Source organism: Condylostylus longicornis, unplaced genomic scaffold, assembly GCF_029603195.1.
Source record: "Condylostylus longicornis isolate FDR11 unplaced genomic scaffold, ASM2960319v2 ptg000028l, whole genome shotgun sequence".
Classification (NCBI taxonomy): domain Eukaryota; kingdom Metazoa; phylum Arthropoda; class Insecta; order Diptera; family Dolichopodidae; genus Condylostylus; species Condylostylus longicornis.
In genome coordinates, this window is record NW_026577997.1 from 6,303,228 (window position 1) to 6,328,278 (window position 25,051).

The following is a 25,051-nucleotide window of genomic DNA, read 5'->3' on the forward strand; positions in this document are numbered from 1 at the left end:
CGATTCTCCTAAGGAATCTATCTAAATCGCCGATGCTAATCTCCGATATCTCGCCCAGCCCCGTCTCACATGCTCTGCCTCATGGTGTTGACAATCTATATTTGGTCCCACGAGGGTGTCCGGAATTACCGACCGTCCTAGCACTTGCGAGGATAAGACACTTGCACCACCGACTTTGTGTGGGTGTCAGTGGAACCTCATTATTGATCGGTTTAACCCCAACCTTTCAGATATCGGCACGGAAGGTCAAATCACCTTGACATAAGGTTGCACAAATTACTCGTTGAACCTAAGACTGAACCTAATCGCCACCGCTTTGGTGAAACTAGCACTTGAAAGTGAGAGGTTGAAAATCAACAGGCCTTGAACTCATCCATCCATTCCAAAAATGCGATCCTAACATGGAAATCTCTTAGTTTTACATCTTGATTTCGACCTTATCGGCATGGCAATATCCGCGGACATCGCACTCAAGTTCATTGATCTTACTCAGCTCTCTCATCACGACAAGGTAGTGTTCCCCTGAGGACGGTATGTTTTAGTTATGGCCTGAAAAAGTATGACCGCAAGGTAGAAGCCTCAATTTTATTTCATTAGATAGAGTTCATTAAATTTTGATTTTAAAAACTTTAAAACTATACCGACGTTGAAATCAAAATTATTTTTACATATAAGTTATAGTTTCCATTTTCAAAGACTTCTCTTTAACTTTACTTATGTTCTTTACTTCTCAACTTCCATTATTTTTATTATTTATTGTAAAATGTAAGTACACTTAATAGCTGTAATAAAACAGGGTAAAAATTGTTTTTTCTTTTACTTCCCCATTAATTGTTCTTTTATTTTCATTTTTTTTCGTCATCGTCTTATCTTAATGGTAAAATTAATATTAAAATTTTACAAAAACCATTTCAGAATGCTTATTGTCACTCTAATATTATTATATTTTAGGATAAAGAAGCTGTTCAAGAGTTTTTTGCAAAAATTGGGTCTCGCTTCGTTTATACAACAATTATTTTTTTGTAATAATTTTAAGCAACATACAACACAATACCAATTAAATGGCAAAAAAGGAAAAATATTATTTGAATACACTACATTAGCAACTATTTGACGAAGAGCTTCCAATGTATAAAAATTAGCAGCAACATAAATACTAGGTCAATTTTAATGTAAGCACAAATTACTTTAGTTCGGCAAATTCTGTTTACCCAAATATTTCATCATAGGCAAATTTTTTTAGACTTTTTTCCCCAAAAAAACTATTCCATATAGGTTTTGGTCATTCACATTCGTCTTGCATATTTATCATTAATCATCTTAATTCATGCAAATTTAAAATCTTTATTCCGCTACTATCAACCACCATTAAGTTTTCATTAAAAAATTTTACCATTAATTTGGTTTTCAACTTCATATTTTCAATTTAAATAAATGAAAAAAGACTGACATATAGAGAACATACCATTCACTTTAAATCCGAAATTATGAAATGAAAAACATAATGGAAAAATAAAGAGTTGGTCCTGTAAATAGAGTGATACACGTACGAATTTTTGCTAAGGCTTACAAGACAATGCTAAAATTCCCACACTCGAAATTTTTTTTAGAATACTGACTCCATTACATGATTTATTTCGAATGGTGTTTCGAAGATTATTTTTATATTGCAATTAACATTTCAATTCGCACTAGGAAATCATACCTAATTTTCGTCGAGATGTGACCCATGCGATAATTGACAGAATTTCCGGATTCGGACAACCACAGCCGAATCCACTCGAAATCGATATTAAGAAATTATTTCTTCATATATTTATTCATATTCCTTAACGTCTCAGACCCCTAGTTTTTGATATCACAAACGGATTGTCATATCTATTAAACCAAACAGACTTGGATTTGTAATGTCGAACATATGTATACGTTTTTATAATATGGACATGACAATGAATATAATACTACGTAAGTGTAAAGAGTAACACTTGTTATTATAGACATATTGCAACAAAATAACGGTTTCTTCTTAATAAAACGTTCACGTAACTTGAAATTAAAAATAAGAATCAAAAGAAATTTTATGAATATCAAAAAGAATGCATAAATTTTCCATGTAAGGCACTCGTAATGCATAGTGATCGGCTCACACACTTTGATTTTAAATGAAAAATTAAAAGAATTGAAATTCACATTTTAATTATCCTTGTTGAATCTTGTTTATTTTATACTTTGAAACTTTATAACGTATATCAAACAAGGGCTGCAAAGTATTAATTGTCCAAACGAATCTCGATTAAAGAAGTTGCGCTTTCTTTGAAGAATTCACACATCGTACATCGCGGAACGTTTGTTTAAAAGTATATTCGTCAAGGTTTTTCCTTTTTCACTATACAAATTCCGGAAACAGTAGGTTTTCCAAGATCTATCACATTTGACGTTGCAATTTCTACAGGGATCAAATTATCTGTGATCCCAACCCTAGCCTCATAAGCACCAATTAGGCAGTGTCGCAACATTATATGAACCGTCATACCTTATTGTGGGCACAATAGGGATAGTATAGTGTCCATGTTATTGGAGTGTTGTATGAACACCACTAAGTCATCATATACCCTGCAGGTCAATAGATTTGTCTTATGCAAAGTGCCAAAATCCATTCATTCAGTGCCCTATTAAAGATGTAAAGCACGTCACCCTTCATCACTTGGAAAAAGTTCATACTTTTCTTCGCTGTGTGTTTGCGTACTTATTTTTTTCCAAATCATTATGTGTAGGTTCAGATACATACAATAGTGTACCTTTCATGCTACCATATTACTAAACAAAAATTTAATTAATTATCATGAGTATAACTGATCAATAATTATAGCAATCCTTTATTTTTCATGTCTATATAAAAAATTTTAAACTTTCTGTTGAAATTCTTTTATCTTTTAATTAAATTTTCGATAACACAGTCTTCTATACTTATGATTTCAATGGTAACATGGTAATAGTCCATTCAAAAACTTATTCCCTAAAAAATTAAAACTCGTTCGTACACACAATTATACAGAATAGCTTTTTATATACACATAATTTCACATATACTACTTTACTTCTTTTATACCACAAACTGTACCACAATTTGTAGGAAATTATATTTAACTCATAAATTTTCAAAAATTAATTAAGTAATCGTGACCACAAATTTATTTTACCATATCATACAATTTTTTTTTTAAAGATTTACTATCATTACTAAATTACTGATTCCATGAACATATCCAGAACTTATTGATAATGTAAAAATTCTTTGTCTCCAAAGAAATTAATTACTTTAATGTGTCATTTTTCGATAAACTTTAATAATTAAATCTTATCAAAAACCTCAAAAGAAAAAATTAAATTTTCCACAAAAAAAAAATTATTTTCCAACAAAATTCTTTTCTATAGAAAACAAGAAAATTTATAGAAAAAAGTATATTTTTAGAAAATTTCATTAATTTTTATTTTTATTAAGTGAACTTTGTAATAATAATCATAGAAATACAAAATGTAGCACATACTTATAGTATGAAATCCCTCTATATACAAGTAGATACATTATGTATGTGATACTTTCAAGTTATCAAACAAATTAATAAAATGTCTGTGAACATCATACCAATTTACAACTTACAACAAATTCAAATTTCGTATGGTATTATGTATATTATTATATATGTGTATATTCACCGTAGACATTATAAATATTGTAATGTACGAGAGAACATAATCAAATTTAATAATATGTCTCAAGTGATTTGAAGAACATAGAATGAATAATTATCGATTTTAGTAGATGGTGTGAGATACGAGAGTAGGACAAAAGAAAACTAACTTATTACAACATCGATTGACTATTTTTAAGAAAGTTTTAAATGAATTTCATGTTTAATATTAAAAAATTTAAAGATTATGAATTTAAATGCTCAAAAATATCAAAAATCATTAAAAATCATCATTATTAGATAGTATGAGGGGTTATATGAAATCATTCTGTTTGACTATAAATGGGGTATACAACATAACTTACATAATTGAGCTAGCTGGTTTTAGCTCTATTTCAAAATAAAATATGCAAGTTCGATCGAACATTCTCATTATCATACTAATAAAATTTTGTTTGAACAACACGTTCGTGAATCATCAAACTATGCCTTTGTTTGATTTGTAAATATTCAATTGCAATAAAACTTCATTGCAAATATTACAAATCATTTTGAAATAAGAGCTAACCACACATTGTAATTGATAAAGTGATCAAACATTTAATGTCCGTGGTCATATAGGACGGACTAAATTCTTCATTTAAAATTATTATAATTTTTTTAGCCTAATTCCAATTCCAATTTAACAATACAAATATCTAAACATAAATTTAAAAATCAATATAATAAAAACAGCCACTATAAATGTCAATAAAACTTAAAAATATCTACATAATACAAAACGTTTCACTTAAAAGTCATTCAATTTTAATAGTATCAATAAAATCAATTATATTATATTGAATATTCTATATTCAAGAATCACTAAAATATTCAAAAAAAAAATAAATAAATTTTATTTTGTGACATTGTAATGCTTTCAAATTCATTCTTATTCATAATTACATTTATTCAAATATTTTTCAATAGAAAATTTAAACAATCATACATATTATAATATTTACATTATTATAGTATGTATTAGACTGTTCTTAGACAATATCATACAAATTGTATATAAGATAATAAAATTCATGCTTACTTTAACTTTATATATTTTAAAGTTTTCTTAAAAAAATTTTCCCATCTCGATTTTTTTGAATAATAATTTTATATGCCACATCATTTTGTATCTATATAGAAAAAATGAAATCGACCGTAAGTCCTTAAAGATTAATATTGGAAAAAAATGTACTTTAATATTATAACAATAAAATTGTTTTCTTATATTCTTTAAATATATTCTAAATAATAACAAAAAACTAATACATTAGTAAAACTATTTTCTTATTTAATTTTCGTATTTTCCAAGAAATTCAATTCTAAACACATTGCATTGGCCCAAATTCGACAAAATCTTCAATTCTTATTCTTCTTCCAACTTTGTATTTTTTTATCTTTTTTTTTCTTCTTCCCGTTTTTTTTTTTTTGCCATTCTCAAATTATAAAACTTTTCTGACTTTATTTACTTTTATCATTCTTATTACTCTACGAAAATTAAAGAACGTGAGACGGCAATGTTTTAAAGGAATTGAAATAGAAAGGAAAAAAAATGAAGTAAAAATAAAAACGGGAAATTGTTTTTTTTCAAATGGAGATAAAATATACAAAATTCTAATGATTTTATGAAATTTTTGTGAAAAAAAGTAACTTATCATTAAACTGTTATACACAAAAATTTAACTGTTATACGCAAACATGTAACTGTTATACACAAAAATTTAACTGTTATACGCAAACATGTAACTGTTATACACAAAACTTGTAACTGTTATACACAAAACTTGTGACTGTTATACACAAAACTTGTAACTGTTATACACAAAATTTGTAACTGTTATACACAATTTTAATGTATGTTCCAACTAGCTCATGTGTAATCGATTTGTTTCCATAACTATCAAAGATTTTTTCCGTTTTTTGTTATATAGTAAAGTTTTTAAAGTTATAATCCCTGTAGATATTAGTAAAGTATTTGCAAATTTTATTTTAGTTGAATTATACTATGATAAGAAGCGTCAATTGCTAATAGTTTCAATTTCGTAAATCCACAGCAAAACTTGACTTTTCAAATCTTATATATATATAACGGAAACTATGATATTTCTATTTTATTTTTATATACAATACTAAATATAACAAGAAAAAAAATCAAAAAATAACAATAAATCTTTACACATATAACCATACCATACACGTGTAAGTAATGAAGATAACATAAGTAAAACGTAAATTTGCACAAACAACCTACTGCAACCTTGAAATAATGTATAATATTATATTAATTATACAATTTAATATGCTTTTCAGAGTTTGAAGTATGCCATTTATTACGTTCATTTTACATATATGCTGTTCGACCTTTTTCCGGTATAACAGGTTAAATTAAAACCAATTTTCAAACATAACATTTACATTTTAATAATTTATTCAATTGATTACAACATTTCAAAAGAGAAATATAGAATTACAATCGAAGTCCTCAATATTAAATTTATATATTGTAGATTTTTAAAAATTTAAATTCTTGCTACAAAAAATTTTGTCTCCAAATAGTATGCGTAATAACACACTTTAAGTATTTTTTTTCTTGATTCTTTTTTTTTAATAATTCAATATAATTTTGCCAAAACACCAAAAAAAAAAATATTTCTGCTTAAAACTTCAAATACAAAACTTTCCCCAAAATACAAATACACACATACACAAAATATTAAAACATCAAAACTTGACATCTGCACTTATTGAACTTAAATATATTTTTGGTTTTCGTATATCGTATAACTTTACTCAATAACTGGTTTAATTAAAGAAACTGCCAAGAAAAATTGAAAGTAAAATTGGAAAAAAAGTCCTTCATTTTCTAATAAAACAAATCAAGAACAAAAAAAAAAAACAAAAGAAAATATATGAGAACAAACTTTGTCCTTTCATTTTCTTCCTATACATGGCATAAATACTTCCAACTGAAATCCTAATATCCTCATACTCGTACATATAAAGAAAAATATCTGTTGAGAATGTTTATAAAATGTAAAAGAATTTCTTATTCTTGAAATTTTTCCATTTTTCTTTCTTTTTTTTAATAATAAATTTATGGTTAAGAAAAGTTTTTCGTCTCGGAAAATTGAAAACAAAGAATGAAAAAATAAATAAATAAATTATTATCCTTATTATTAACGTATTGAATATTATTTTAATACACACACATATACATATATAAAATTAAATATTTTTCACATGTACGTATAGTAATTATTTATGTACATTATTTTATTTTAAGAAAAAATTAAGAGAATAAAAAACAAAAAATTTCGAATAAATTAAACTAATAAAGATGAAAACATGAAAATAATATTTTAAATATTTTATTCCTTCATAGAATAAAGGAAAATATTCTTAAAATTACATACACATGTATAACATATTTATATTATGTAAGAACAGCAATATTGATGTGCGTGTATAAATTGCAAACACCATCAAAATATTTTATAGTTTTATAAACTTATAAAATTTTACTTAAAATTTAAGTTACCTATTTAAATATCCTTGTTATTTTAATATATTCCCTAATATGATAATGACTTAATAAAATATTTAATTAAAAGTGTTATACTTATAGTATGATTTGTGGCACAGCACATTTATAGGTGAAAATTCGCAAACGTATAACGTTTTCCTTTGTTTGAAATGGTATTCTAGTTTAAAAGCAGATATCATTTCTAGAGACATTCATTTCTCTTCTTCAGCTAGAATTGTTCTTTCATGTCTCGCAAATTACCGATCAATATACACCCATTCTCGACATCTTTATCTCAGACCCTCAAATCTTTATCGCGGTCTGGGTATTAGTAAGGAAGATTACGTTATTATCAGATATAATATTGCTGCCAAAGCAGCGTAAAACCTTCCCAATTGCGACAAAAAATTTAAAATGTAAACTGGCAGAGTAAAGCCAACAAGAACATTTCGTTTTGCTAATTTTTCTTGCAGTTTACTTAAAAGACTAGTGTTTATATTTTGATCATATTTAGTTGTATGCGTATATGTTTTTTAGAAAACGATATTATTTTACTATACGAATAACATAATACATTTATATCTTTACATTTATTAATTATACTCAATAGGTAAGCATCTACGGTAGACGATAAACGGGAAGAGTGACACTCGAAACAATAAGAAGGAACCTAGAACGTTTGCAGAGACCATCATGCATCTCACTGGTTAGGTTTCGCTTACTGCACTGCTTAACAAAGATATGGTTAGAAGATATAGCTTCTAGAAAAACTTCACCTTGTTGCTGAATGAGATAGGGAATTGGTAGGGTGATTCTCGCATTACCCGTTTAGGTCACACGCCATCGAGTGAATAGATGGTAGACCTGTGTGAACCAGTGCGGCGGTAATTGGACCAAGAACCAAAGTATTATCCCTTTGCTACGAAATATTTTACATTTTCTTAATAAAAATTTGTGTATCTTGTGTAAGTCAAAAACTTACTATGATATTGTTAGTAGTTCTGTCAGATATTTAGTGACATTTTACTGTATATTATCATCATCGATTATTATCATTCATATTACTAAATGTATACATGCATTTACTACATATATAAAAAAATCATTTATATATATTCGGTTTGTTTGCTCATATATAGCGTTTGATATACACAATATTGAAGTATTTTAGGATTATTGCATAATTATTAAGAGGATTTTCATTAAGGGATGTTTTCCTTTTCCTTTTCACCAACATTTTGAAAATACGGTAAAATACTTTTCTTTAATATTGTTTGTCTTTCAATATCCGTAATTAAAATTTCATGATAATTTAGATCAATACGTTTTGCTTATATTATATGATATACTCGTATACAAACACACAAATTTGTAAGAATAAAGATTTTATTAAGTTATTCTTATGTAAAAAAAATTCTTTGATTTTTTGTTAATACTTTCATAACGAGAGTAAGCATAAGAATATTATTATTTTATTCTTAATTGTTGAACATCGAAGTTGTTATGTGTATATATATGTATACAAATATTTGAATTCAAATAAAACGTGATAAAATTTTCTTTTAGTGTTGATTTAGCTTCTAAAAATGGCTAAAAGAAATCTATTATACATTCATAAGTATATGGTTGGTGATATGAAAATAAAAAAGTTGCCAAAATTATAGAATAATAAGTTAGTGGAGAAGCAGAAAGTGTGTACCCTGGAATAATTTTAAATTTTGATAATGATATTTTAATGTCTTTTATTAGTAAAAGCAACTGAATTATAAAAAAATTGAAAGCGAATCAGGTTGATATTTTGCAGAACAAGGAATCTATGGGAAATTGAATCATGACCTAGAATATTTGTGTAATATTAATTAAAATAAATTATAAAATTCGAACACATTAGTGCAATTGGTGAGAATTTCAGCCGTTCTCATATATTTCTGATATGAGAAGGGTTCTTTTGGTCTCTTGATTATTGCCCCGTCTAATTGAATTCCATATCTAAACTTAGAAAAATTTAAATATTGAGATTGTGCAAAGTAGTAAGGGTTCAAATGGGATCACAAAGCCTGCCCAAAGTAGGTGAACCACAACCAAGACTCAGCCTTACATTTACATAATAATTGGTTTGCTGTCTCAGGTGGTACAGCTCATTTTCCACTTTCTTCATTTATTCCAAGTTGACCATGGAGAGACAATGATTTGTAAGCACCTATACTATAAGCTTGAAGACTGGGCAACTCAACGCGATTAGTTCCGTCCACTGCACTTTGGACTAGAGCACGCTATGAGTCTTTTAAAATGCACCACACTTGGCCATCGACCCCACCCTTCAACTCAACCCTGTCAAATGAGCGCCCCGAACTCAACAAATAGTATTCATCCCTCATCTTGGGAGCAACTTAATCATTTCCTACTGCACAAATTACTCAAATAGTTAATTATGCGCTCTTTTAGTATAATTCTCACATATAATTTAAAAGCCACCTTAAATATTCTATTATGGTCCTTTGTCATAACATTATATTGCACAACTATTTATATGCGGCAAAAATATTTCTTTTTTTAAATATGCAGTAATAGTATTAGAATTTCCACATTTCTAGATACCCTATTTTTCTCAATACTCTATTACAACATCATAATCGCTTTATAATATTTAAACAAAAAACAAGAACATTACTTGTTTATATAAAAAGAAAAAACAAAAACACTGACAAAATGACTACTGACAATTGACTACTATTTTAAAATAAAATGTTTTTGAATACCACACACACAGACGTATAACATACATAAAATGTCACACATCCTTTATTTTTAATACCAATAGCAAAGCCATCATTTATTATAAAATTTTCTATTCAATTTTAAACACTTCTAATGTTCGCTAAATTTGAAAAGGTTTTTTTTCATAGATACAATTTTTTTTTCTGTTATATAAACACAATGTTACTGTACATATACACGGAATGATGTTACAATTTTATAAAACATGAATGAAAAAGCCTTTAAGGTTTTAAATATTTTAATATACTTATACACGGCAACCATTGGTATATTTATAAAATATTCTTTTAATCTAAACATTTTATTATTAAAGTGTATATCGCTAATAAAATATAACATCATCATTCATGTATGCTTATAATAATGATTTTGATTGTAAGTTCTTTTCAGTATTATACACTTCATATTCATGTTATACATATAAATACTGTCATAATGCCTGCTACCATTCTGCTTTGTATATAGTAAAAATTCAATGCCTTATTAAAAAATTTTCACACATTGATTTATTGTATAGAAATTTTAATGAATGTATACACCGCAAGCTAAATAATGAAAGGTTATAATAAAGGGAAGGAGAAGGAAAAATAGTAATCTCGGAAAATAAAGCAATAGTTTTTATAGTTGCGCATTTTAATTAAATAACTTAAGTTATTTAAAAACACTTCTGGAGACTCACTCATTAATTGTCTACAACCTGTAAAATTTTATATTTTTTGGAAAACAAAATGCCATTTTTAGGACTTTAAGTGGAGTTAAAATTTCCAACTTAGAGAGATATAATACTGATTTATGTAATGAGGAAACGAACATGTGGACGCGTAATAATCTATGTAAAAAACTTCTCAAAGTTATGAATGGGAATATAATTCTGTCATTTGTCACCAATTCCATATCACAACGTTCTGATACGGTAAAGGAATTGGCATACACTCTGCAGAAATTGCAATGCGGGTGTTGAATCTCGTTCGCATAATTCTCGCACAGACTCGTTCTCGCACGGAAGAAAAATAATTTTAATATCCTGTACAGCGAATCGTTTCGAAAGTATATTTACTTCTTTTCCTCCTACACTACCTAGAACTATTTTATGGTTACCAACAGCGTTCTATGCGGGGTATTGCTGCCATACTATCTGACTTAATTTTCATCTTTTAAGTGAGGTTAGACATTGAAAAAGTTCCCTTTAAATAAATTGGTTTTCCATAAAGAAACAGTTGTTATATAATATTTCAGGTTACTCCACCTTCAAAATATTCACAGGCTTTTTGACAGACGGACATGCGTTTGGCATTAATAAACACATCTTTTTTTAATTTGTGTTGTAAATATTCTAAAAAAATTAAAAATTAAACCTTTAAAATAAAAAAAAAAATGGAAGGATTTTTATTTTCTCACTCTCTCTCTCTCTCTCTCTCTCTGTTTTTATTGTCTTTTGGCTTAAATATTTTTTTATTATGTCATTCAATTTCTCTATAGTGAAAATTTCAAAAAAAAAAAGAAAACAAAATAAAAGCTTCTATGACAGCTTTTGTACATATTTGTGTACATTGCGGATCAGAACCATCTCATTAGGTTTATATACCTAAATTAGGATTCTTTATACATATATCCTATGATTGACTCATTGTGTGTCTATGTATAAGGCTAACTATTAACTTAGTTTGGTATGTTTTGTTTCGTTTTTTTTTTTTTTTTTGTAAATTGTGTGATAAAATAAATCTATTCCAAATTGAGTACACATATATCCTTAAAATCCTTAAAATAAACAATAAAATATATGTATACTATATAGAATATTATTGATTGGATATTAATAGGTAAGTGTATATCATATACATTGGATTATATGTAGACTCTTATAAATGAATCCTTAATGAAAATGTTCACACGTATATAATAACATAATTTTTTGTTAACTATTATGGACTTAAAATATTCATTATATTTTTGTATATATACATATATTTACTCTCTCTATAACACAATATATAATATTAGAGAAGAAAGGAAATCGAATGTTATGCTTTCTACATAATTAATGAAAAAAAATATAAAATAAAAATTCTACATCAATATTTTTTATTTTTATTTTATATACATAGAAGTTTTTGGAATAGAAAATTTTATTTTGTTTTAGAAACTCTTAATAGAATTCTAATGATTATCCTTTGTTTTTTTTTCTGTAGAGGGTTAAATTGGATATTATATGAATTCTAATAATATAATTGTTATTCTATCAATCGTTACCGACAATTCCTCAATTATTCCTACATTTTTTTTTGAAAATTTCAAATTCATTAAATGTAAACTCTTTGTTTTTTTTTTGAATATTACGAAACAATCATGAATATTATCAAAAATTTTGAATTAATTCAATTATTTTAAAATTTTATTATTCTTAAAATTTAAATTCTTAATTTTTTGAATAGCAGCTAAGCTACCCACCACATACAATACATATACATGTATATTAAAGTTGGGTCAAACCAATGGTTTGTATTGTAGCACTTTTCCATTCAACAAGTGAAAATTCTGCTTTTAAATACAGTCCATGTATACCTATCATACTATTAAAATTATTTTCATTCATATACAAAACTATTTCTAGGATTGCATATATTTAGGATGATGCATATATGCAGTCCTTGAAATAAAGCAAAAATTAATATAAAGAGGGGTTAACATAATTCTCGATTTTAAAGTTTAATTGTGTGAGTTAAGAAAAATAATTATATTTTTTAATGTCATGGAATTTACCGTTAGTTTTTTGAGTTTATAGAAATTTGAAAAAGCTTACGGTTTCGGAAATATAAGGTGTCAGAAATTCAAATTTTACAAATTTCAAGAGGCGATAACTTGAGAGGGGGTTGAGATGGAAAAAAATTTTCTTCTAACAAAACAAACTATTGGTTCTTGTCTAAAAGCCCCTAAAATTTCAAGCTTTTACAGGCTGGAGTCTAGAAGAAAAACGAAATCAAAAATTTGGAAAAAAAATACTTTAGATAACGGTAAATTTGAACGGCCATTTTATTTTTCTAAAGTTTAACTATAGTATACCGCACTAGGGAAAGCAAGCTGCTGCCTTTCTGCGTTTGCAAAATTTCAAAAATGCTTATGGTTTCATTTCAACAAATAGTTAAAAAAGGCCATTTTTAGGATTTTGGGGGGGTATAACTTCTAGAGGGGGGGAGATAGGTAAAAATTTTGTTCTACGGAAATAAGTTTCTAGTAAAGATCTATGTACATATTAAATTTCAGCTTTCTATCTTTAAGAATGTAGAAGTTTTGTAAACAGACACACGGACAGACGGACGGACGGACGGACGGACAGAGTGAAATTAATAAGCACTTTTTTTCAAAAATTTTTTGGAAAAGTGCTAAAAAGGACAATATTACTATATAAAATGTAAAAAGAATTTTGTTTTGAAAATTTTACATAAAATGATTAATGTATAAATTGAATTTTAATTAATGAATTTATTAATTGAGATCAAATGTATATAAAATATAGAAATAATAATTATTATTGTTAAGATTATTATTATATCATAATGAATTATTAAATATGAACATAATGGGTCATTTTAAAGGATATTGCAATAATATTAATAATAGAAAATTAAGAATATTAATTCACAATAACTATATAAAATATTTTAATTTATTAAATAACATTAAATATTATGATGTACTCATTATTATTACTAAATTTATTTGATATTTTCAATTATACCGGTCCCATTGAATTGCCATTGTTCGATTAATTTTAGAATTTATTTAAATTAAATTGTAATTTATGAAAATTATTCGAATTTAATTTTGAAAATTTTCTATATATTATATAATAGAGAGAATATTTGTAATGGAATTTCGCATTATTATTGTTATACAATATAAACTAAATTAAATTGTAATTGAATACAATATTTACCCTATATTAAAAAAATAATGAATAGATAAATGTGGTTTATAATCCACATTATTCATTTTATAGGTGTATTTAAAATATGATACAATGACAGTGGGTAATATTTTCAATTTTTTGATAAGAAAATTTTCTATTAAAAAAAATTCTGATTTGTTGAATATAACAGAAACTGTATAACAATAGTATACTATGCAATAGTACACCGGTATTGTATAGCTATAATGGTATTGTACCCTGCATGAAGAATAGTCCTGCGAGTATACTTACACTATACCTGTTCAAATTCAAGATCTAGTATTAAATTTCAATTTATATTAAAATGTTAAATTTTGAACTTCTTAAGGCTTAAAAAGTAAAAAATCAAAACTAATTCAATAAAAACTTTAAAACAAAATTTTTTCAATTTTAAAAAAATTCAAACATTTATACAAACCTTGAAATCTTTATTACTGTTACTAATAAAAGAATCCAATAAAAATTCACAATTTAACCACCACAACATCCAATTCGCAGTCATCCAATTTTATTTGAAAAACTTAAATTAATTTAATGCATTAGCAATGCATACCGTACAGTAGATATATTGTTAAATTTAACCTCAATTCTTTTTCTATCGTTTGCCTCTATATTTAGGACTCTATATATAAAATGTCATAAAATGATAAAAAATTTTTGATTGAAAATTTCAAAGTTATAGTAGGTCAGTCTAAAAATAAATCAATTTTTCTTGCCTTTTTTTTTTTCATTCTTCAATAAAAGTTTTCGTTTTCAATAAAAAAAATATATAAAAATTTTGTCTTTTAAATTTTTTTCTGTTTTCTTGCTTGTTTTATTGGAGTTGAATTCATCTTTTGAAATGCAACAGAAGAAAAATTTTGAATGAGGAAAAAAAAATATAATGAGAATAACGAGAATTTCATGTCTGAAAGCACTTTTTGGAAAATTAAAAATGTGATTACCTACCTATTTTCAATTCCCTTTTGAATGAAATAATAACAAAAACAGAAAAAATAAAATGAAATTTACGAAACATAAAATCAGAATTCAAATTTTTCTTACATGATTCCTTGATCTACATGTATGTACATCTACACCAACGAAAAAATTATAAAGTGTCCAAGTACAATTTGGAAATAATTTAAAATATTCTGGCCAAGAGTAGCAATAAGGATAGAATAATAAAAAATAAATCCACCTGGGACTAGGCAGGAGAAAAGAAGAAATGAAGATGAACAGGTAACAAGCTCTTAAAAAATAATAAAATTTAACTAAATTAACAAAATATGAAAAAAATAACCAAAGAACTCACCATTGTACTCACTTCTGTGAAATTTCCCTCAAGTTGATTTAATTTCAAAGCAATACGAATCTCAATGTTGCTATTGCTAAATGCTCTTTTATGACTAATAACAGCCACAATCATATTTTCACGCTTTATCATAAATTTCACATTTTGATATTTCTATTAGTCACCAGGGTTGTGTTTGTATAACATCCGAAATTATTGTTTCAGGCGGTGAAGCCACAACATATAAACAAGCTTTTAGAATATCTAGATTATTTGGTTATGATACATGAAATATTCCATTAGGTAGCTTAAAATAGAAATGTTGAGGAGCACAACAAGAACAAAAAAACACAAAATTGAGCGTTAAATTTTCGCAAGAATACTCGTATTCATATTAATAGAATACCATATACACATTCACACATCCTGTGTAAAAATCAATTATCCAATAAACGATAAAAAAAATAAAAAAACATACACCAACAAAAAGTATGCTAATAAAAAAAAAATCAGAATCAAATAAAAAGGAAAACAAATTTGACTTTTTAATAAGTTTTTTTTTTTTTTTTTTTGTTATTTCGCGTATATTCGGCATAAACTCCTTAAAAAAATTCGTGAAAAAATCACAAAATGTGAAATTAACAACAGATTAAAAGTACTCACTTGACAATGTAAAGAATGATTCAATTTAAATAAAAGTAAAAGAGAAAGAAAATGAAAAATTGTTGAAAATTAGAATAAAAAACATCAACAACAACAACAATTACAAACACAATTTTTTTCATTAAATTGTTGAAAAAATTTGAGAACCTGCAACTTAATTTTTTAAAATTAAAATGAAAGAAATGAAAAATTTTCTTCTCCATAAATTTTAACAGGGCAAACTTAATGAATTTTCTTTTTACCTACTTTTGACAATCTTAAATATTAAAATTACTTTTTTTTTTTTTTGTTAAAATTGAAAGCGAATTTTACTGTTTCAAATGTCACACACTTAATTATTTTTAATTTTATTCAATCAAGTATCTTGGAATTATCAATTAGATTGTTTTAATTCGATTCAGCAATTTATGTTCAAATTGTATTCAATAACTCATACCAAATCTGTGATAATGGGATTTAAGGGCAATGTTACTGTAACAAGGAACTCAGGGTATTTTAAAAGAAAATCTAAATGGAACAATATTAATTAAATTCAATTGGAAATTAAAAACTCGGCCAATAATTTAATCAAAATTGGGTAATGTTTTTATATCTATAAAATACTAATAAGTGGAATAACGGTACTTTCAGCTGCAAAAAATACATTGTGAGCTTCTAAAATAAAATGAGATTCCGATTTATTCATATCACTAGACTCTTTTAAAAGATTAAGCTAATCAAAAACGAAATAATATGTAGCCATTAATTTTGTTTTAATTTTAATATTTTTGATATCTCCTAAGAATGAGACCCCATCGGGATTAGGGTGTCATTAAATTTGTTACGAAAATAATTTTATTAAATTTTTGAATTTAATTCTACTTAATTATATTAAAGAACAACAAATTTCCTAATTCTAATATTTTCCAAAAACACCCTTACCCTTAAAAAACGATTTTCAATTTCGCCTCATAAGATTAGCACGTGTCTGAAATCATTAAAAAAAAATATATGATTTACATATATATAAATTAAATTATTTTTGATCATCTCTTAAATCTATTCATCACTCATCATTAAATGCAAAAAAATCGAAGCAAAACAATTTACATTATACCATTAAATTTTTGCATAACTTTAGGCTTAAAACGTATAAAAACGCAAATAAACGCAATTAATACTTTAATACACTAAGAGTACTAATACTCAAGTACTAATACACCAAGAGTACTATAATACTCTGACTTTTATTTTTCTCCTTGGAGATTAGATAATTGATTTGCGAAAAAGAAAACAACAAACAAACAAAATCAGTCATTTAGAAAATTCGAAATTTATTAAACTGCTTGGTTGGTATACGCTAAAAAAATGTTCAACAAAATTTTTTCTGAAATTTATCCCGGAAAATGAAAATTTTTATACAGTCAAGAGGCATCAAGAGTATCAACTTTTTTTTTTTTTTTAATACTTACATAAAAAAAAAGATTCCTTTTCATTACTGTTTTTTTTGTACTTAAAAGGAAAAAAAAAATTTATTTATTTTTTAGGAAAAAAAGCACAAATTTTTTTTTTTTTAACATTTTTCGACCTTGATAACCATTTTTTGTTATTTAATATGTGGCACGTATTAAATTTCAACTTAAAAGTGTAGGAAATAAAAATTGTTTTTCTTTTCTTGTTCTTCTTGTTGTTATTGTTGCTTTTACTCAGATGCTTGCAAAAGTAAAGTGGTCACATATAGGTTCCGCTACTTTTTTATTTTTTTTTTTTGTTCCTTTCTTGACTCTTAACACATGTATAATATTTGAGGATATAAATAAATATGGTTGGACTCTTAAGTATATTTATAAAAATAAAAATAACAAATCAGAAAAATAAACACCAAAAAAAAAAAAAATATGATATCCTTTTTACAAGCCTTTGATAAATATTTTGTACGTGTGTATGAGAGTGTGTGTATATAAAATAATATTTGTTTTTTTTTTCGGTATTGTGAATATTTTGCCTTTTTGTTGTCAATATACACCATATGGGTTTTGTATATATGTATATAAATGTGTGTGTTTGTATGTACGAAAATATGCGTTTAATATAATTGTAAAAGCAAAATGAGATCACGGGAATTGGAACTGAACAATTTAAGTCCTGACATATTATTTTTTGTTTTTTTTTTTTTTTCATTTTTATTTTACTCCATTTTGTTTCTTTTTTTCGCTTCTAATATATCTGTTATATTTTTTTGGTTTTTATGTAATAGTAAGACATATTGTGAATGATACAAGACAATATTATGTGTAAGAGTTGAGTTCAAACATCGAAAACCTTTTATACAAATACTTAATATTCATTTATAATTGGTGAACGTTCAAAATAAAATTCAAAAAGCAAAAAGTTTTGAAATTCTTTTAAACGCCCAGTTAATATCGTCTTGTAGTAAAAAAAGAGTGAACAAATATGAAGAACACTAAAGCTCTGCATAAAATACTAGAGTATGTATGGTATAGTTCAATATGATCCGTGCAAAAATTTCTGAAAAGTCATAACAATAATGTCTTACATAGACACATGACATTATTGATTGACGAACACAATTTTGAGAAATGAGCTCTGTAATCTTAGATTTCTCGCCATATTGTTCAGTTTTATATAACAGCTTATGGTTTTGTTATGGAGCACTACACTTACTTTAATATTGAAGTTTTTACCATCAACACCATAGAGTTGAGGTTCATGATACTCAGGCCTCATATTTAAAGATATATAACACAACAGCATATAGGGTTTCCATAAATCTTCTCCGTCGAACTCTATTTTGTGCTAATATTTTATTTCTATCCACATTTTTCCAGGTGTTGCTAATTCTTCGACGATTGTTCGCCTCAATATTAGTCGAGGTTCTTCCATTACCTATATTGCCTTGTGGCTTTCACTCTATCGCCTGTCACCCTATCTTATTCGGAACCCTTTAAAGTGTATAGCCAATCCACTTCCATTTTCCTCGTTTTATAGTGGACTGTACTAATTCTGACTCGGTAATCTCCCAGAATCCCGCGTTTGTTATTCGTCTGGGGCAATGTATGTTATTCAGATAACTCGCAGACATTTGTTTGGCATTATTTTAGTAGTTTCTTCATGTCGTTTTTTCGTACAAGTCAGCTCTCACTCCCATTCCTTATCCTTTAAAAAAACCCCTTAAAAAAATTTAATTTGTAACTTAATCCAACTCTAATGCTTCTATAATTTTATACCAAATATTTTTATTATTAAAATTTTCAAAAATATTTTTGTATATTATGTACCTTTTTTTACCTTTAATACATGACTATCTTCAATAATTCTCAGAAGAAAACAGTATGTTGTAAAGTATGTTAAATGCGTACAATATTATTTAACATGTCAGCAATCATTATGTTAACCGCCTTCAGTATTTGAACTTAACCTAAATAAATACTTATATTACAGAAATGGTATATACAATAAAATACATGTACATAATATGTACAAATGTATATATGTATATACAGTGAAGGTATCATGCTGTTATGTTAACGAGTGTATATGAAAGTTCTAATATTGTGAGAAAAGTATGAAAAAAAAAATATAACGTTAATAATATAAAAAGAGAGAGAATGAAAAGAAAATGAAAAAGAAAAAAAATTATACGTGCTTTTTGACACATTTCCGAATCATATACACATATGTACATATATACATATACATACACTTACATATTATATGAACGATATTTATCTTCAAGATTATTCATCTATTTTTATAATATATTAAAATATATTAATACATAAACATATATTATGTATCTTCGTTTATACATATACAATCATAACGATATTAAACGTTTATAAACTATAGGACTCAGAAGCAAAATGGTTTAACTCAAAAAATGCTATTCCGAGGTCAATACATTTAAAAATTTGAGAAAAATTTACTTTTAAATTTTGAGCCTATAATTTTATATGTATAGCATTTATATTGGGCACACTAATTAAAAAAACAATTTTACCCACTTTTTAACGAAACCAAAACGATTTACCCACTTTACAAAATTTAGCACTCAGAATGTTGAATTGATCCGCAACTGTTTTTTAAAAAATATTCTTTAACATTGATTATTGGAGCCATTTGCATCCACTTTTCCTTCGTCTTCATTAATAGAAAATTAATGGACAGCATGACAGTTTTTTCTTGAATAATATTTTTCTCTAATACCTTCCATATGGCAAATATTTCTATTTAAAGAGCAATTACTGTCGGGGCAATCAGCAGATTTACAATCTAATTAAATTTTCTATTTACCGAACTTCTCTATTATTATATTACAAACATAATATTTAGATTCAATGTGTTCATTATATAGAAGTTTCACTGTATTTCAAAATTAATAATTTGTAGGTTAGACTACTTTAATTTTGAGTGTCTCAATCTATAATCATATATTTTTTGTTTATATTATACTTCAACTTTAGACCTTTATATCATAAAGCAAAAAGTAAAAAAGAAAAATGAAAATAAAACAAAAAATTTATATCGTATATTGAAAGAAGAATAACAAAACACCAACAATAACAAGAATGAGAAAAATGAAAAATTCTATAAACAAGAAAAAAAGTATCTAAAATGATGATAAAAATAACGAGTAAAGAAACATGAGAATACACATAAAATTAAGGATAACCATAAGGATATAGTTAAGGATTCATTATTACAATAGAAAATATTATCAAAATCTTTATAATAAGGATTTTTTGTGTTTGTTTTCTTCTTTATTCTTCTTTTCTCTCCTTTTTTTTTTATTCTACTCTTTCTCTACAATTTCTAAAACTTTAATTTTCCGTTCTAGTAGAAATTTTTTTCTGATATAAACATATTTTTTGGTATTATCTTATATAGTATAGCGGAGAGAATCATAGAGAAAATATACAACAACAAAAAAAAAAAAATACAGAAATGATTCCTAATTTAAAGTGATTGGGTTTATAGAGGATTGAGTTTACAAATACATTACTTTGTCCAGATTTGATTTTATTTTGTCTTCTTTTTTATTGTTTGTGTTTCTCTTCCTTAAATATACAATATACTCGTATTTTACAGTAAAATCAGAAGAATTGTGGCTATGAATGATTGTAGCGGTCTTTGAGCACGTGTGACTCAAATATTCATGTAATGTAAAGGCAACGAAATAACTCGAAAAAAATACTGAATTTTTCGCTACAAAGGATTTATATAATTTAGTTTAAAATCTAACCTGAAACTATTATTGGAGACTACAAAGTAATGTTCATAACGGTATAATATTAATAAGTTTTGGACTGGCGTAAAAATATTCTCCAATAATTTGGTTATATTTCAAAAACAACATGTTTGAAACATCAATGCAACATGTTTGATTATAATTATTTTTTACTTGATTTTCTAAAATATTTTCAGATACTCGTATTATGACAAGAAGAAGAAAACAAAAAAGAATTAGTAAAATATTATTAGTGGTAGGATTATAATAAATGTAAAGTGTCCTACACAAATTTACAATGGCATCTTCACATTTTGTCGATCAGTTCGTGTAATGAAATTAATTAGAAACAATAAGATCATCAACTTTCCATAATTTCTAGGATTTCATTCAAAATATCATCCTCCAAATAGGATGAGGGTCAATTTTATCGTAATTTTACTGTATGTAATATGATAAGAATCTATGTACACTGAAATTTCTATGAAAAAAGAAAATTTTGAACGTTTGTTTTTATATAAAAGAAAAAATTTATTACATTTTTATCAATTTCGCAGCTATTTAAAGTGGTCGATAGATTAAAGGTAATTGGAAAAATAAAGAATTTTTTTTTTCAGTAATTTGTTAAACTTCTCTTATTATCGTCATTCTACTTATATATTTATGTATGTGTATATAGAATGAAATTATTTTGAGAAAACGATATTGTTATATTGACAATATATTTTGGTAATATTAAATTAAAAATAACAATAATATATATATAAAGCTATAATTTTACCACCATTGAAAATTATTTTGTATTTATACAACTATATACATGTGTATATTAAATAGTATTCGAATATATTGTAATATATGTGTGTACATATATCGAAATTGTCCCACAATATTGGATAAACATATTATACATTATATAAATATTAGGTATAATATAGAGAAAAGTTTTTTTGTTAGCTGAATGAAAGACATGTGCCGGAAAATTATTTAGAATTAAGATAAATAAAATTGTGTTATGCTCTGAAAAATTTTCAAAAAAGGGGAAATAATGAAAATGTTTAAACGTTTAAAATGAAACAGAGTAGAAATGAAAAGAAGAAATGACTGAAAAGAAATCAAGGTATACTATTAAAACAAACAGCACAAAAAAAAACATATACAACTAATACAAATTAACATTCACATGCACAATAATTGTATTTATATGTGAAGTATGAGCCTTTTTATGAAAAATAAGGACAAGAGTACTTTTACAAATTGAAAATGCTATTGACTTCAATTACTCATTTATTTAACTATATTTAATTTCTCGGATATTTTTACCACATTTGTATGTATCTGTGTGTATATCGTATATTCAATTACTGTGTCAACCAAAATGTTCAATTATTTATCAGACATATGTTCTATCAATGTTAATCTATTGAAGTGAAAATTTTTATAAGAACGTAACAACAAATCAATTATAAAATTTACATAGATCAGAAACTATAATGAAATTTGGAAATGTATATATAATGATTATAGTTTTGGTTATATGTGACATGACATTAATATACTGTTGTAACATCATAATAATTCAAGCGAAAATTTGAACAGATTGGAATTTTTAGTGATCAATATCCTAATTTAAATATTTAAAAATATATTTTTAAATAAAATTTTTCTAAAATTATATGGTAACAATCAAAAGGTATTATGATATATTGTAATAATGAAAGGGTACAATGAAACAATACAATATTTATATTTAAATACAATCGATACCAAATACCAAATTTTCGAAATGCAATGAAAAAATGCTTATATATTATGTGCAATGTTTAAATAATAAAATTAAAATATCATAATAACAATAAATCAGTGGAAATTTAGTCGATTACTTCAAAAGTACCCAAAATATGAAGCGATGTTTAATCCTTTATAGTATATATACACAACGTGATTTTAAATAGAGCAGTCACTTGAAGTAGAGCCTATGTGAATCCATAAATATAGCTTTCTCTTGTTGGTGTAACTGCGACTTCATTTCACCTGATTCCAACTATTTAAAATTCTAACCTCATGTATAGAGAGTCACAAAGCAGTTCAACACTGATTTGATATCCACCCAGCCAATAAAACTGCCCATCTCACTAGTACCATATAATTATTAACATGCAACATTCTTTTTAAAAGAAGCAGAATGAACGCCTTTCTATATGCAAATTTTAAAATAAAATTTTGTTTTTTTTTTTTTTTTAAACAAAATCATTCCAATCAACTTTTAATTTTAGCGATAACATTATTAACATTTTTATTAGTTTTGACTCATGACATATTTCTCTGGTTTTCTTCTCTTTCTATAACGTCACTTTATAAAATTCATTGAAAGGTACACCAAAAAAAAAAAAAAACACACACAAAAAGAAAAGAAAAACTTTAAATTACTTTTCTATTTTTCTTTTAGCAAAAAAGAGAGAAACGGTAAAAATCATACTTTTATCACAAAAGTCATTCTTAAAAGCAATTAACGATAACGGTGATAGCATATAATTTTATTATTTTTACATAACAAGTTATCCTTATACTCGATGAGCAATCAATATACCTACCTACTCTTAATTACATTCTTCTCTTATTTTATTCTCATTTTCAATATTTTGATATCCTTTTTGAGGAGAAACTTTTTCTTTTCATTCTCTCTCTTTCTAAAACTTTAAACAATCAAAGGAGGACTGTGAAATGGTATTCAAAAACATGACTCTGATGAAAAATAATATTTAAATATAGTTCTAGTACAAATACACAATATAGACGATGTAGAATGAAAAGAGTATAGAAGCATAAAATTAATTTATGGCATTTGGTGACGAAGAAAAAAAAATTCCTTTTGTTTTGTTTTTGCTCTTTTTTAATACTTAAATAAAATGGTTTAATTGAACCATTTAACTGTAAAGTTAAAGTTAGGTATGAAAATGAGTGTATAATCGAGAGAAAATCAAAATATAGAAAAAAATTAAAAAAAAAATTTCATGAAATTCCTAAAGTTTTTTCAATGAATTTTTTTTATATGTTATACGAGATATTTATAGGATTTGGATTTATTGAATTTATGCAAGGGACCTACATACGTTACGAACATTCTTTTATAGAAATTTTAGACTATGTATATGCGGACATATTATGTTGAATGCTATGTGTAGGCTTATTTTTTATATGAATAATCACTGATTTGAGATCAGAGCTGCAGTCGAGATGTATAAGAGTCCGAGGAATTGAGCAATCCGAGATTTTATGAATCAAAGAGTCGACGAATAAAAGAATTGGAGAGTCGTGGAATCGAATAGTCGAAGACTCGAAGAATCGAAGATTTGAAGAATCTAATAGTCAAAGATCAAAGAGTCAAAGAGTCAAAGAGTCAAAGAGTCAAAGAGTCAAAGAGTCAAAGAGTCAAAGAGTCAAAGAGTCAAAGAGTCAAAGAGTCAAAGAGTCAAAGAGTCAAAGAGTCAAAGAGTTAAAGAGTCAAAGAGTCAAAGAGTCAAAGAGTCAAAGAGTCAAAGAGTCAAAGAGTCAAAGAGTCAGGGAGTCAAGGAGTCAAAGAGTCAAAGAGTCAAAGAAACAAAGAGTCAAAGAATCAAAGAGTCATAGAGTCATAGGGCCAAAGAGTCAAAGACCCAAAAAGTTAAAAAGCCGAAATTCTAAGGGTCAAAGAGTCCAATAGTTGAAGAGTGAATAAATTTGGGGTACAGGAGTCTTAACGACGAGAAGTCAGAAAATCTGTGTTGGGGACATGATGAGTAGAGTAATGAAGGAACCAATAAAACAAGGAATCTAGAAATCGAGATTTAAAGTGTCAAAGAATAGAGAAATCAGGATCGAGAGTCGAGAAACCAAGAAGTCAATTCAGAAAAATAAAGTAGAACAAAAA

At 26.1% G+C, this 25,051-nt stretch overlaps 1 protein-coding gene across 1 annotated transcript; it reads left to right on the top strand.

Moving 5' to 3' along the window:
• The first annotated feature begins 22,241 nt into the window (after nt 1-22,241).
• On the top strand, nt 22,242-24,844 carry LOC129607793 (translation initiation factor IF-2-like). The gene is made up of 2 exons (XM_055518967.1): nt 22,242-22,261; nt 24,445-24,844. The coding sequence occupies exons 1-2, from the start codon at nt 22,242-22,244 to the stop codon at nt 24,842-24,844; spliced, it is 420 nt and encodes a 139-aa protein (XP_055374942.1).
• Nucleotides 24,845-25,051: the final 207 nt, after the last annotated feature.